The sequence below is a fragment of the Lacerta agilis genome, chromosome 13 (assembly GCF_009819535.1).
Source record: "Lacerta agilis isolate rLacAgi1 chromosome 13, rLacAgi1.pri, whole genome shotgun sequence".
Taxonomy (NCBI): domain Eukaryota; kingdom Metazoa; phylum Chordata; class Lepidosauria; order Squamata; family Lacertidae; genus Lacerta; species Lacerta agilis.
The window spans coordinates 43756101-43769322 of record NC_046324.1 but is presented as its reverse complement, the minus strand read 5'-3'; the positions used below and the strand labels follow the sequence as shown (position 1 = coordinate 43769322).

The window sequence follows — 13222 nt, the reverse complement described above, 5'->3', positions numbered from 1 at the left end:
AATGTTTTTGCAAGCCCGCCTAGCCCCCAAGTCATGAAGCAAAGACAGGAGCTAGGGCTGGCCCATTACGGTGCTCTTAGGCAAACCTCAGGAACTGGCACAAGGACTAGGAACAGACGGATCTGGCAATTTCAGTTTCTCATTTTTCCAGTCCTAAATTAAGTTCTCCACATTGCTACACCTGCTTCCAGTTTCTTTTTTTAATAAACCACAGGAAAAATTCTCATTTTCTCTAATATTCACATTTATGCAAGCAATTTCTGCTAATATAGAGCATTTCCTGTGTTACTATCAATAATATATGCACTTTCCAAGAATACACACATTTTGCTCACTTTACCAGTACAGTCGGACCTTGGAAGTCGAATGGAATCTGTTCCAGAAGTCCATTCGATTTCCAAAACGTTTGAAAACCAAATCGCCGCTTCTGATTGGCTGCAGGAAGCTCCTGCAGCCAATCAGAAGCCACAGAAGCCCATCGGACGCTCGGGTTCCAAAAGAACGTCCGCGAACCGGAACACTCACTTCCGGATTTGCAGCATTCGGGAGCCAAAACGTCCAAGTTCAAGGGCGTTCAGGATCCAAGGTACGACTGTATTGTTTACTCCAATTGGCAACAGGCTGAGAGAGATCCTTTCCCACTCTGCTACCTCCTGAGATCCCTTTCAATGTGATCATCATCAGAGGCCATTCCCCATGTGCTACCTCCAAGGGAGGTCTGGAGAGTGGCAATTTGTGCATGGGCTTTTTAGTGGTGGCTCCCCATTTGTGGATTGCTCTACCCAGGGAAGCATACCTGGCACCATCATAGTCAGCTTTTAGGGATGAAACTAAGACATTCTTGTCTGTCCAGGCTTTTCCTCCTTACCTTGGACCACACTGTAGTGTGATTTCTGGCCTGTTTTATGGCGGTTATCTACCTAAGCGCAGGATTTGTCCTTGTTATTGTTGGATGAGCGCTTTTCAAGAATTTTGCTCCGCTGTATTTTTCCAATGTATTTCAGGGTTCTTTTTTTTTTTTGGCATGCTGTTCCGTATTTCATGGGCTCGTAAGTCCCTTTGAAATATCATCTTGCAGAAAGCGAGGAATAAATGCAAATAATCATGGGACCTGGAACTTTCTGAATGTAAGACATGTTCTCTATGACTATGCTATGGGTCCATCGGTGTCAGAGACCTTATACCACAGCCAGACCACTGCTCCATGTAGCCCAGTGCTGTCTGCTCTGACTGGCAGCGTCTCCCTTGAAGAGAAGGACCTCTGGCGAATGCCAAAAACCGAATCTAAGACCCTCTGCAGGGGCTCCACCGAAGTCCCATCACTTTCTGTGGCCTACTTTTGGCCAGAGAAAACTGGCACAACATTTTCCACATGGTTTTTTTGTGTGACTGCTCAAGTTACCCAGCTGTTGTAACGTGGGGGTCGTGATTCAGCAAGTGATTTCAGCTCTGACAGAGCAGGCAGGAGACAGCTTCTTCATGTAACACTCTTTATTCAGACAAACAAGACTGGGGAACTGAGGAGAGGGATGCTACATTTATAGGGACAGAAAGAATGGCTAGAAAGGATACATTTTGCAGGGAACAATCTCAAGCAATCACAAAGCTGCCTTTTGGTGGAAACCAATAAGACTGAGGATCCGAATGAACCAATAGTAGCTGTTCCTTCTGGAACAGGAAGGCATTTACTTTCCCCTAATGTGAATACAGACAATAGTAATACAGATATTATAACCCTTGAATCAATACACAACACCAGCCTTACCTTGCATCATACTCCTGTAGGCTGTGTCAGCGATGGCATAAATATGTGGGGGCATCTCGTGACGTTTCTTCCCTTTGTACATGTCGATAATCTTCTCTGAATAGATCGGCAGTTGCTTGTACGGGTTTACCACCACGCAGAAGAGACCTGAGTAAGTCTGTAAAGGGGGTAAACGTACCAAGAATGTGACGTGGGGTTTTGTTTTTTTAGAAGCCCCCTACATTCCCTTAACAGTCCTTTCCTCTCCCCCCCCCCAACAGAGCTGCAGTTCTGTGAGGGGAGGTAAAGAATCGCTAGCAATATTCGCCACCAAATTACAGTACCCAGAATCCTTTGGGGGGAGCCATGACAGTTATGGGGATATGAAATTGGTCTAAGTTAAGAGTTTGTGTGGGAGAAAAGCAATGAAAAACCTAGACAGCATCTTAAAAAGCAAAGACATCACCTTGCCGACAAAGGTCCATATACCGTAATTAAAGCTATAGTTTTCCCAGTAGTAATGTACGGAAGTGAGAGCTGGACCATAAAGAAGGCTGATCGTCGAAGAATTGATGCTTTTGAATTATGGTGCTGGAGGAGACTCTTGAGAGTCCCATGGACTGCAAGAAGATCAAACCTATCCATTCTTAAAGAAATCAGCCCCGGGTGCTCACTAGAAGGACAGATCCTGAAGTTGAGGTTACAGTACTTTGGCCACCTCATGAGAAGAGAAGACTCCCTAGAAAAAACCCTGATGTTGGGAAAGATGGAGGGCACAAGGAGAAGGGGACGACAGAGGACGAGATGGTTGGACAATGTTCTCGAAGCTACCGACATGAGTTTGGCCAAACTGCGGGAGGCAGTGAAGGATAGGTGTGCCTGGCGTGCTCTGGTCCATGGGGTCACGAAGAGTTGGACACAACTGAACGACTGAACAACAACAACAAAGAGTTTGTGGGGTCAACCAAAATGATCAAGAGGATGGAACAACTGCTCCCCTACAAGCGAAGGCTGCAGTGTTGGGGACATTTTAGTTTAGAGGAAAGGTGTGTAAGATGTGACATGAAAGCAGACCCTCCAAGCGTCCCTATTTTCCAAGGACAATCCCGGATTTACAGAAGCCATCCCGGTTTCTGATTTGATCGCGGAATGTCCCGCTTTTCCTTAGGACGTCCCTGTTTTCATTGGAGAAATGTTGAAGAGCATGGGGCTATGAAACCCCCGAGCCAAGGAGATAAGTAACTCTACAACCTTTAGGAGACATCCAAAGGCAGCCCTGTGTAGAGGGAAGTTTCTTAATGTTTAATGTTTTATTGTGTTTTCATATACGTTGGAAGCCGCCCAGAGTGGCTGCGGCAATCCAGTCAGATGGGAGGGGAAGAAGGAAGAAGGAAGGAAGGAAGGGAAGAAGAAGGAGAAGGAGAAGGAGGAGGAGGAGGAGGAGGAGGAGGAGGAGGAGGAGGAGAAGGAGAAGAAGAAGAAGAAGAAGAAGAAGAAGAAGAAGAAGAAGAAGAAGAAGAAGAAGTCCTTATTTTCATCGGAGAAACTTTGGAGGGAATGTTATAGAAATTTATAAAATTACTCATGATGCAAAGAAAAGAAAGTTTTCTCCCTCTCTCATAACACTAGAACCAGAATGTTAGAAGATTTGGGACAGACAAAAAGTACATTTTCACACACTGCATAGTTAAACGATGGTGGGGTTGCCATATATCCAGGAAAACCTGATCATGTCCTCCTTTGGGGAGGCAACACGCCCATCCAGGCAGATTTTTACATTTTAAAGGAAATGTCCATTTTGGGGAGCTCAAGCTCGGCCTGCGCACCCACACCTGCATATACACGCCTTTTTCCACAGCTCAAGCTGGCAGCGGTTCGGGCTGTCCTACTTTTTGCTCTTCAAGATAGGGCAACCCTATTTGTGGAACTCTCACCCGCAGGAGGCAACCATGGCTGGCCACGAACCTGGCTGACGTTGAAAAAGGATTGGACAAATTTGTGGAGAATAAGCAATCGGTGGCTAGTAGCCAGGATGGCTAAACCCTGCCTCCGCCATCAGAGGTGTGATGCTTCTGAATGGCAGTTGTTGGAAACCACAGGAGGGGAGACTTCGTCTTGTGTTCGAATCCTGCCTGTGGGTTTCCACACTGGCCACTGTGGGAACAGGATGCTGGACCAGATGGGCCATTGGCCTGATCCAGCAAACCTCTTCACGTGTGTGTATTTGACTGAGTCAATCTGTATAGTATCTCAAATTTTAAACTTTTAGGTTCTCACGTGTTTAGGCATTTAACTTAATTTTAAGTCTTAAGCTGTTTGCTGTATATTGTTTAAAATGCATATTTTACTTCTGTGGAAGCTGTCCTGGATGTGCCTTTTGAGCTGGTTTATAACCGTAATAAACAAATGAATGAATGAGTTGACAATCGCATTGTCGCCCACTTACTGCAGTTCAGTCAGCAAAGGGCTCTTGCAGGTGGAGGCTCAATAAACCTCTTTCGTTTTTTTCATATCGCAGCAATTATGCACAGCGGCAAATAACTTGATACCTGCACCTACAAGACATAGGGGTAGCGAAGCAGTGGCCCCTCCAAAGGTTCTTGGGCTCAAACTCCCAGCAGCTCCAGCCAGCAGTGTCAATGGTCAGGGGTGATGGGAACCGTAGCCTAACAATGTCTAGAGTGCACAGGTTAGCCAACAAAGGCCTGTCCCATTCCCCTCAACGGCCAACTGTTCAAGCAGAATGTGAGGGCTACGGTTCTCTTTTCCCATGGCTCCATTTAGACACGATGGCTAGCCTTGCCCTCTGCGAATCTGTCTGATCCCCCTAATAAAATGGGCTGCCGCCATCACTTATTTCTTGTGGCAGGGAGTTCCATAGTTCAACTACATGAAGCAGCGTCTGCCCTGAATTTCCTATCGTTCAGCTTCGTTGGAGGACCCTGGTTGGTTCCAGGGAGGGAGTTCTATCATGTCTTTCTCCCACAGTAGAATTTTACCATCACACATGTCAGGAACAACACAGGCCTGTGTCTCAATGTGGGATGCTTAAGATCATTGCCAACTGTAAGAGCACGGATACTGTTCTAGGATAACCATGCAGGTTTTTTATTGTGTACTACTTCACACATTTTTTTTCAGGGATGACCCCTGCCATTTCTCTCCCCCCCCCCTCAATCTTCCTCCCTTCTCCCTCTCTTCTTCACCAAGCATCTGTGCAAAATTTGGGATCAGAGCACCTGGTTCATGCACCCACCTAGGGCGTTTCTGCAAAAAACTTCCAATTCCCTCCACCACCACCACCCCCAGTTTCCTAATCTCTTATTAAAGCTCCCAAGTATGTAATTATACAAAAACCATCCGAGGCTGACCTTTTAAATCACCTCGCTATGTCCTTGAGCACAGATTTGAAGCCTGGGGTATCCCTTTCTTGACCATATTAGGAGACGGCCCAAACTTTTCACACAAACTAAACACTTTATATGGCATGAAAGCAAATGCAGAAATATCTGTTGGCAGAGCTGAGGACCAGAACAGCTCAGATGCCCTGGGCTGAACTGCATAGGTTCAGTAAGTCCGTAGCAACTCATTCTTCAAGGCTCTGTTTTGGCACTGAATGGGGGTTTGCTTTTTTCTCTCTCCAGAGGATCAGAGCACATCCTACCCCCCCCCCCCCAAGGGCTGTCAGCCTACCCTGGGCCGCACAGCCTGTTTACAGAATCAATCCAGCCTGGGCAATCGTCACAGCTAAATCCACAATGGCAGGTGATGAGGGCTTTAGCTCGCCTTACTTGCAAACATCCCAGAAATATCTTGCTGGCTGCTCCGACTACACTAGACAGACCTCTTGGTCCAATCCACAGGGGGTTGGACTAGATGATCCTCAGGTCCCTTCCAATTCTACAATTCTATGATGGTTGGATACTCCCATTCTATGTGTACATTCTATGTGTATAATAATAAATTATTAGACAGCACCTTAAAAAGAGATACAGGTGGGTAGCCGTGTTGGTCTGCCATAGTCAAAACAAAATAAAAAATTCTTTCCAGTAGCACCTTAGAGACCAACTAAGTTTGTTCTTGGTATGAGCTTTCGTGTGCATGCACACTTCTTCAGATACACTCATGTACATGCACACTATCTGAAGAAGTGTGCATGCACACGAAAGCTCATACCAAGAACAAACTTAGTTGGTCTCTAAGGTGCTACTGGAAAGAATTTTTTATTTTGTTTTGACTATGGCAGAGACATCACCTTGCCGACAAAGGTCCGTATAGTTAAAGCTATAGTTTTCCCAGTAGTGATGTATGGAAGTGAGAGCTGGACCATGAAGAAGGCTGATCGCCGAAGAATTGATGCTTTTGAATTATGGTGCTGGAGGAGACTCTTGAGAGTCCCATGGACTGCAAGAAGATCAAACCTATCCGTTCTGAAGGAAATCAGCCCTGAGTGCTCACTGGAAGGACAGATCCTGAAGCTCAGGCTCCAGTACTTTGGCCACCTCATGAGAAGAGAAGACTCCCTGGAAAAGACCCCGATGCTGGGAAAGATGGAGGGCACAAGGAGAAGGGGACGACAGAGGATGAGGTGGTTGGACAGTGTTCTCAAAGCTACCAACACCTCTTTTGAGACCAACTGAGTTTGTTCCTGGTATGAGCTTTCGTGTGCATGCACACTTCTATCTGAAGAAGTGTGCATGCACACAAAAGCTCATACCAGGAACAAACTCAGTTGGTCTCTAAGGTGCTACTGGAAAGAATTTTTGATTTTGTTTTGACTATGGCAGACCAACACGGCTACCCACCTGTAACCAACACCTCTTTTGGACACTTGAGATCTGTATTTTCAGGACCCACCTTACCATTATGATTTAAAGCAGTCATTAACAGTCGTCAACAGGTTTTCCACACCTATCAGCTGATCACCCATTCCCACCACCCTTCTGAGTAATACCCCTCCCCACTCCCTCACTATATTTAAGGGTCTGGTGACTTCCATTTCAGTGTATCTGAAGAAGTGTGCATGCACACGAAAGCTCATACCAAGAACAAACTTAGTTGGTCTCTAAGGTGCTACTGGAAGGAATTTCTTAATTTTATTTTGTTTTGACTGTGGCAGACCAACACGGCTACCTACCTGTAACTGTTTTAAACTGTTTTAGATACCTTGTTGTGACCCACCTCAAGGCGAAGGGCAAGTGACAATTCGCCACCACGGTAGGCGGAGCATGCAGCCCACGGACCAAAAGCAGACTTACGTAAATGAGGCCGGAGAAGTATCTCTCTCTGAGGTTGTGCAGGACGGAGGCTTCGTTGAGGCAGGTCAGCTCGGCCATGTCTTCCACCTTGGAGAACTTGGGGGGGTTCATCTTCTGGATGTCGTCCTTACTGCAAGTCACCTTCCTCCCATTCTCCGCCAGCTCCACCAGCACCTCGTCCCCTTTCTCCTCCTTGATGCTCGCCGCCTCGAACCCATGCTTCTCTGACGGGATCCACACGAGCTTTTTGGCCGACCAGTCCGCCTGGGCCACCGTGCTGTTGAGGACGTTCTTGTCCACAAAGAGGAACTTCTCGTCATCGCTCAGCTGGCCTTTCTGTGCCATTTTGACTTAATGGGCACCTGAGAGAAAGGTTGTTTAAAAAAATGTTTTAAAATTATTATTATTATTATTATTATTATTATTATTATTATTATTATTATTATTATTTGAATTTATATACCACCCTATACCCGGGGGTTTCAAGGCAGTTCACAGAATAAAATCAAGATATAAAACCACAAAATACATAATAAAAACGACAACCCAATAGCCCCCCCCCCAAAAAAGAAAACCATATTTTAAAAAGGGCATAGGATGTAAATCAGATCAACCCAAAGGCCTGGTTAATTTTTGCCTGGTGCCTAAAGGTGTATAATGAAGGAGCCAGGTGAACTTCCCTGGGGAGAGCATTCCACAGATGGGGAGCCACTGCAGAGAAGGCCCCGTTCTCGTGTTGCCAGCCTCCAGACCTCTCAAGGAGGGGGCACACGAAGGAGGGCTTCAGGAGGCGATCTCAGGGTCCGGGTAGGCTCATATGGAAAGAGGCGGTTCTTGAGGTATTGAGGTCCTGGTTTGTTTAAGGCTTTATAGGTCAAAACCAGCACTTTGAATTGGGGCCCAGAAACAAATTGGTAGCCGGCGCAATCGGACCAGGATTGGCGCAATAGGCTCAAACTGTCTTGCTCCAGCAACAAAAAATAATTTTGCACAACTTAGTTCACCAACCGGGTGCACCCTCCAGGTGCTTATGACTACAACTCCCACTACTGTAGCTGGGATGGCTCAATCGGCAGAGCATGAGTCTCTTAATCTCAGGGTCATGGGTTTGAGCCCCGTGTTGGGCAAAAGATTCCTGCATTACAGGAGGGGTTGGTCCAGATGACCCTGGTGCATAGCTGTTAACTTTTCCCTTTTTTAAAGGGAAATTCCCTTATTCCGAATAGGATTCCTTGCAAGAAAAGGGAAAAGTTGACAGCTATGCCCTGGTGGTCCCTTCCAATTCTATGATATTCTTATTTTATGTTTATTACGTGTTTGGAGGAAAAAAACCTGATAGACATTTCAGCCCATCGGGACTGAAAACAATCACAATGAACTACGGAGGAGCATTAAGACATTTAACACGGAAGAGCCTACCCATTTCAAACCATTCAATCTCTCCAAAGGTTTCTGTGTATTTGTGAGTTCGGTCCTCCCTAAGAGGAAAAGGTTGCCAAGAGGCAACAGAAGGATAATGGGTTGGATTTCTCTTTGGCGGCACGTAATTGAGACGTCTGCTTTTCTGCTAGTCCAACAGTTCAAACACAGGCATACCCATCTTAAGTCTTTATGGGGTACCCCCTTCTTTTTGAGATAGCAGCACATTGTTGAGAGGGAGGGTGCCTTATGTGATGTGGCCTTCACGGCCACGAGCGCCCTTCAGTATATTTTGAAATTTATTTGCTTCATTAATTAAATCCGCAGCCTGCGCATGGGCTTTCCTCTCTTGAAAGTAGGACCTACACCACACAAACTGTCGCCGAACGAAGTGGGAAGGGGGGGGTGGCCGAAAGAGATCGTCCGACCTCCTTCCTTTTAAGCTGACCGAGCTTCAAAGGCGAACCCAGATCCCCGTAGCTAAAGAGTCCAAGGCGTTTGCAAAGCTCCCTGGATCTGTTTGCAAGAGGTCCATGTAGGCTACCATATATGGGCACGTTCTGCTCATTACTAGCCGATCGGCCAAAAAAGAAAAAAGGAAGAAAAAAAAGGAAATCCAATGATAACAAGTTCAAAACAAATACCTTTTAGGGAATAACGAAAGTCCTTTGCCATGTCGGACAATTAAAAAAAATGGTACCGTTCGTGTCTGAGAGAGCGTGGCTGCGGCAGCAGCATCCGAGCCAGCTGATGAGTCTAATCAGACAAGTCGATATTTTGAGGAGGACAGGACCTGAGGGGGCCACCGTCAAAAAGACACTGGGAATTTATGCATCACCTCGACTTGCATATTTGGCACCGAGTTAGTGAAAGAGAGGCATCTTTCGGGCGGATGGTTTTTGCCCTCTTCCCATGGTTTTTTGAGGTTCTTTTCTCTCACAGATCTGTCCTCCCTTGCAGGGTGGGTGTTGCCAGGTGCTTCAAGCAAGCGCCCGGAGCGGGTGGGGTGATCCTGAGGCAAATTTGCATATGCTAAGGTATGCTAATTCGCCTCTGGGCAAATTAAGATGGCGGACAGCTGGGGACTCGCCAGCACGGGGCTTTGCAAGTGCACCCAGCCGCCCCGTAAACAAAGTATTAAAAAAGAGAGAGAGAGTTTTTACAAAAGAGAGGAGAAAGAGAAGGAGAACATGCCTTGGCCCTCTGAGTAAGTGCTCTGAGGCACTGTTTAATAAAGGGCACATCAGCCGTTATGGAATTTATTTAAAGGAATATCCTAGCATTTAAATAGTTATGGTTTCCCCAGCCCAAAGGATCCTGTAGTTTGTTGTGGGTGCTGAGAGTTGATCGGAGGCCCCTATTCCATACACATCCCGGCTACAAATCCCACAGTGTTTTCACAATTAATCACTCTTCGAGGGGAACCCGGGGAACTGTAGCACTGTGGGAGGAACAGGAATCTCCCGACAATTCTCAGCGCCCTTAACAAACTACGGCTCCCAGGTTTCTTTGTGGGAAGCCATGACAGTTAAAGTGGCATCACAGAGCTTCAAATTTTTAGTGTGGATGTAGCGGAGGATTACACAAAATGAATCTTTTAGGTGTGCGTCAGGTGCTATACTTTTCAGGTGTTCAACCTAAAAAGAATATAATGAACGAAGGAGAAAAACACACACTAGTTTGTTTCCGGGCCCCAATCCAAGGTGCTCACGTTAACATTTAAAGCCCCAAGCAGCTCAGGCCCTGAATACCTGAAAGACATACCCTCCAACATTTCTCTGATGAAAATAGGGACGTCCCATTCCCTAATGATAATTTATACCCCGCACATATTACTGGGTTGCCCCAAGCCACTCTGGTCAGCTTCCAACATATATAAAAGCATAAAACATTATTATTATTATTATTATTATTATTAATAATAATAATAATAATAATAACTTCCCTAAACAGGGCTGCCTTCAGACGGCTCAGGGGTTAGATAACTCCACACCCTCCAACATTTCTCCAATTTCTCTAATGAAAATAGGGACTCCCAGTAGTAATGTATGGAAGTGAGAGCTGGACCATAAAGAAGACTGATCGCCAAAGAATTGATGCTTTTGAATTATGGTGCTGGAGGAGACTCTGGAGAGTCCCATGGACAGCAAAAAGATCAAACTTATCCATCCTTAAAGAAATCAGCCCTGAGTGCTCACTGGAAGGGCAGATCCTGAAGTTGAGGCTCCAGTACTTTAGCCACCTCATGAGAAGAGAAGACTCCCTGGAAAAGACCCTGATGTTGGGAAAGATGGAGGACACAAGGAGAAGGGGACGAGAGAGGACGAGATGGTTGGACAGTGTTCTCGAAGCGACTGGCATGAGTTTGGCCAAACTGCGGGAGGCAGTGGAGGATAGGGGTGCCTGGCGTGCTCTGGTCCATGGGGTCACGAAGAGTCGGACACGACTGAACGACTGAACAACAACAAGGAAAAGCGGGACATTCCAGGGTCAAATCAGACACCAGGACTTCTTCTCTAAATCAGGGACATCTCTGGGAAATAGGGATACTTGGAGGGTATGCCCGAAAGACCACCTCCTTCCCTACAGACCCTCTTGGGTATTAAGATTGGCAGAGCTGGGTAGTTCAGGAGGGGTAGCAGCATCCAGCACCATTACACAGCTTTCAACACAAACTGAAGGTGCACCTCTGGCTTTTGACACCTGACACCTGAAATGCACATTTTTAGGGCCCACCCCTAGTCCGATTGTAAATGGCTTTATCTGATTTTAATCTCGCATTTTCACATTGCTGTAAGCTGATTGTGGAGGAGGAGGAGGAGGATGGTGATGATAAGAATAAGAATATAGCCACAGAGCTAAGAGGGAGACCTGGGTTCAAATCCCTGCTCAGCCATGAAGCTCCCTGGGTGACCAGTCACTGTGCCTCTCAGCCTGCCCTGCCTCACAGGGTTGTTGTGGGGGTTATATGAGGAGGGGGAGAACCACATAGGCCACCTTGGGGGCCCCACTGAGCAAAAGGAGAGCTATCCATGCAGTAAATATATAACAAAGAATGGCTGCGGCTTCCTGTCAACGGGGAGCTCGTCCCCGCTGTGGCCATGTAACAGCGTGTGGAATCGCCCTTGTGTCGAGCTAGCGCATCGAAGGCTTGTGAGCATCATCCAGCTACGACCCCCCCAACGCTGTCGCTTTCCTTTACTGCCATCTACTGACTTTCCCCTTACTTTGATTTGAAGCTTTAAAATTCTCCTTCGCCTTATTTGTCCTTCTGAGGATGAAACAAAACAAACCAGTAACCAAATGTCGCCAGAAAAAAAAAGGACGCCCTCGGAGCTGCCCCGCCAGCTGCTTCGGGACAGATCTGACTTTTTTAACCTTTTGAAAACCAAAAAAGAAAAAAGAAGAAGCCGGTTTTTGCTTGATTACGACCACCTCTCCTGTAAGGTAGGGCCTTATCATGCATGACAATGAAGGGATGGGGAGCAGGGAGAGAAAGCCAATTCAGTTTACATTTAAAGGCGACCTTAAATGCACATTTTCCTAAACCAAAAGCAAACAGAGGGACAGCCACTGATCAAAACCCTCACCCTTCTGAGTTTTGCAGTGCAGTCTTCCAACCAAGCAGTGTTAGGATAAAGTATGCACCTATTAGTGAATATTATGTCGGAAAGGTGTATATTTGTCAACGCTGCATGCAAGAAATCTGTTTATTCTGAAAAATCGGCACTAAAAGGCTGGGGGTTTGGTTTTTTTAAGGCTGCAAATTGTTGCAGAGGCTCAGAGAACTGAATTTAGGGGGGGAATGAGAAACTGAGAAAACTGAAAATTGAAGCTCTCATGCCTGCTGACAGCCTTCCCCAACTTGTTGCCTGCCAGATTTTATTGGACTCCAACTCCCACCGGTCCCAGCCTTCATGTCCGATGGTTAAGGAGGCTGGGAGTTGTAGTCCAACAACCTCTGGAGAGCAACAGGTCAAGGAAAAGCTGGTATTTATCCCGCAATCCAAGATCAAACGAGTAGATGGCTTGAGTACATTTGCACCAACATCTCCAATTCATTAGGGGAATTGAACCATCCGTGGGACTCATTCATCACTGTAATAACCGGCAACAAATCCTTTCTCATGTCAGTCGCTTGTTAAAAGGCAATTTGCCGAGATGAAAAATGTCAGAATTCAGTTACCTGCCACGAATGATTTCTCACCGTAATTTTCAACAAAGCTGCAGCTGAATCTCTGCTTCTTAAAGCCTCGCATAACATACTGTAATTAACTCCGCAAAGATTTTCATTCTTAAGCTTGTTCCTATACATGAAAGGCACACTTTACACACCTTGCCTCTGAGTGGTTTTGGTAAGAACAATTTTACTTAGCCATTTAAGAATATTACATCCTTCCTCCTTACAAACTGCAGTATCAAATCTCCAGGAAGCTCAGCACACTGGGAATCCCACCTGCTAAAGAAAGTTCTTATATGCCCAAGCCATGGCGGTTTCTACATCTGCCCCAAAGGAAACCTCCTAACTGCATCTTACAAAGAGGAGCAATTAATTCAGACTGATAGCACAGCTCGCTCTGAACTCACAGCAGCGCCGGCTTGAGCCGGAGAATTACTTTTCTGTCCAAAAAGTACTTACAGGGGTCCAATTGGGAAAGCAGAAAAATGTCTTGGGAGAGTCCGGAACTGATGCTGCTAGCAGCTGGGGTCAGACCAAGGCTGCTCTCCCTTTGCAACCTCCCTATATAGAGGCGGACTGACTCCCATGGGGAGGGTCCCAAGAGACCGCCCCCTGCTGGAA

The 13222-nt window shown here is 46.3% G+C and overlaps 1 protein-coding gene across 2 annotated transcripts in view; it reads right to left on the bottom strand.

Moving 5' to 3' along the window:
* Positions 1-13186, bottom strand: part of MYH11 (myosin heavy chain 11) — an 85842-nt gene extending 72656 nt beyond the window's left edge. For both annotated transcript variants that reach the window (XM_033166682.1, XM_033166683.1), the window contains exons 1-3: positions 13061-13186; positions 7003-7364; positions 1766-1922 (exon numbers count right to left, since the gene is read on the bottom strand). In XM_033166682.1, the coding sequence (XP_033022573.1) occupies positions 1766-1922; positions 7003-7347 (502 nt within the window). In that variant the 5' untranslated portion in view covers positions 7348-7364; positions 13061-13186. The remainder of the gene's footprint in view (positions 1-1765; positions 1923-7002; positions 7365-13060) is intronic.
* Positions 13187-13222: the final 36 nt, after the last annotated feature.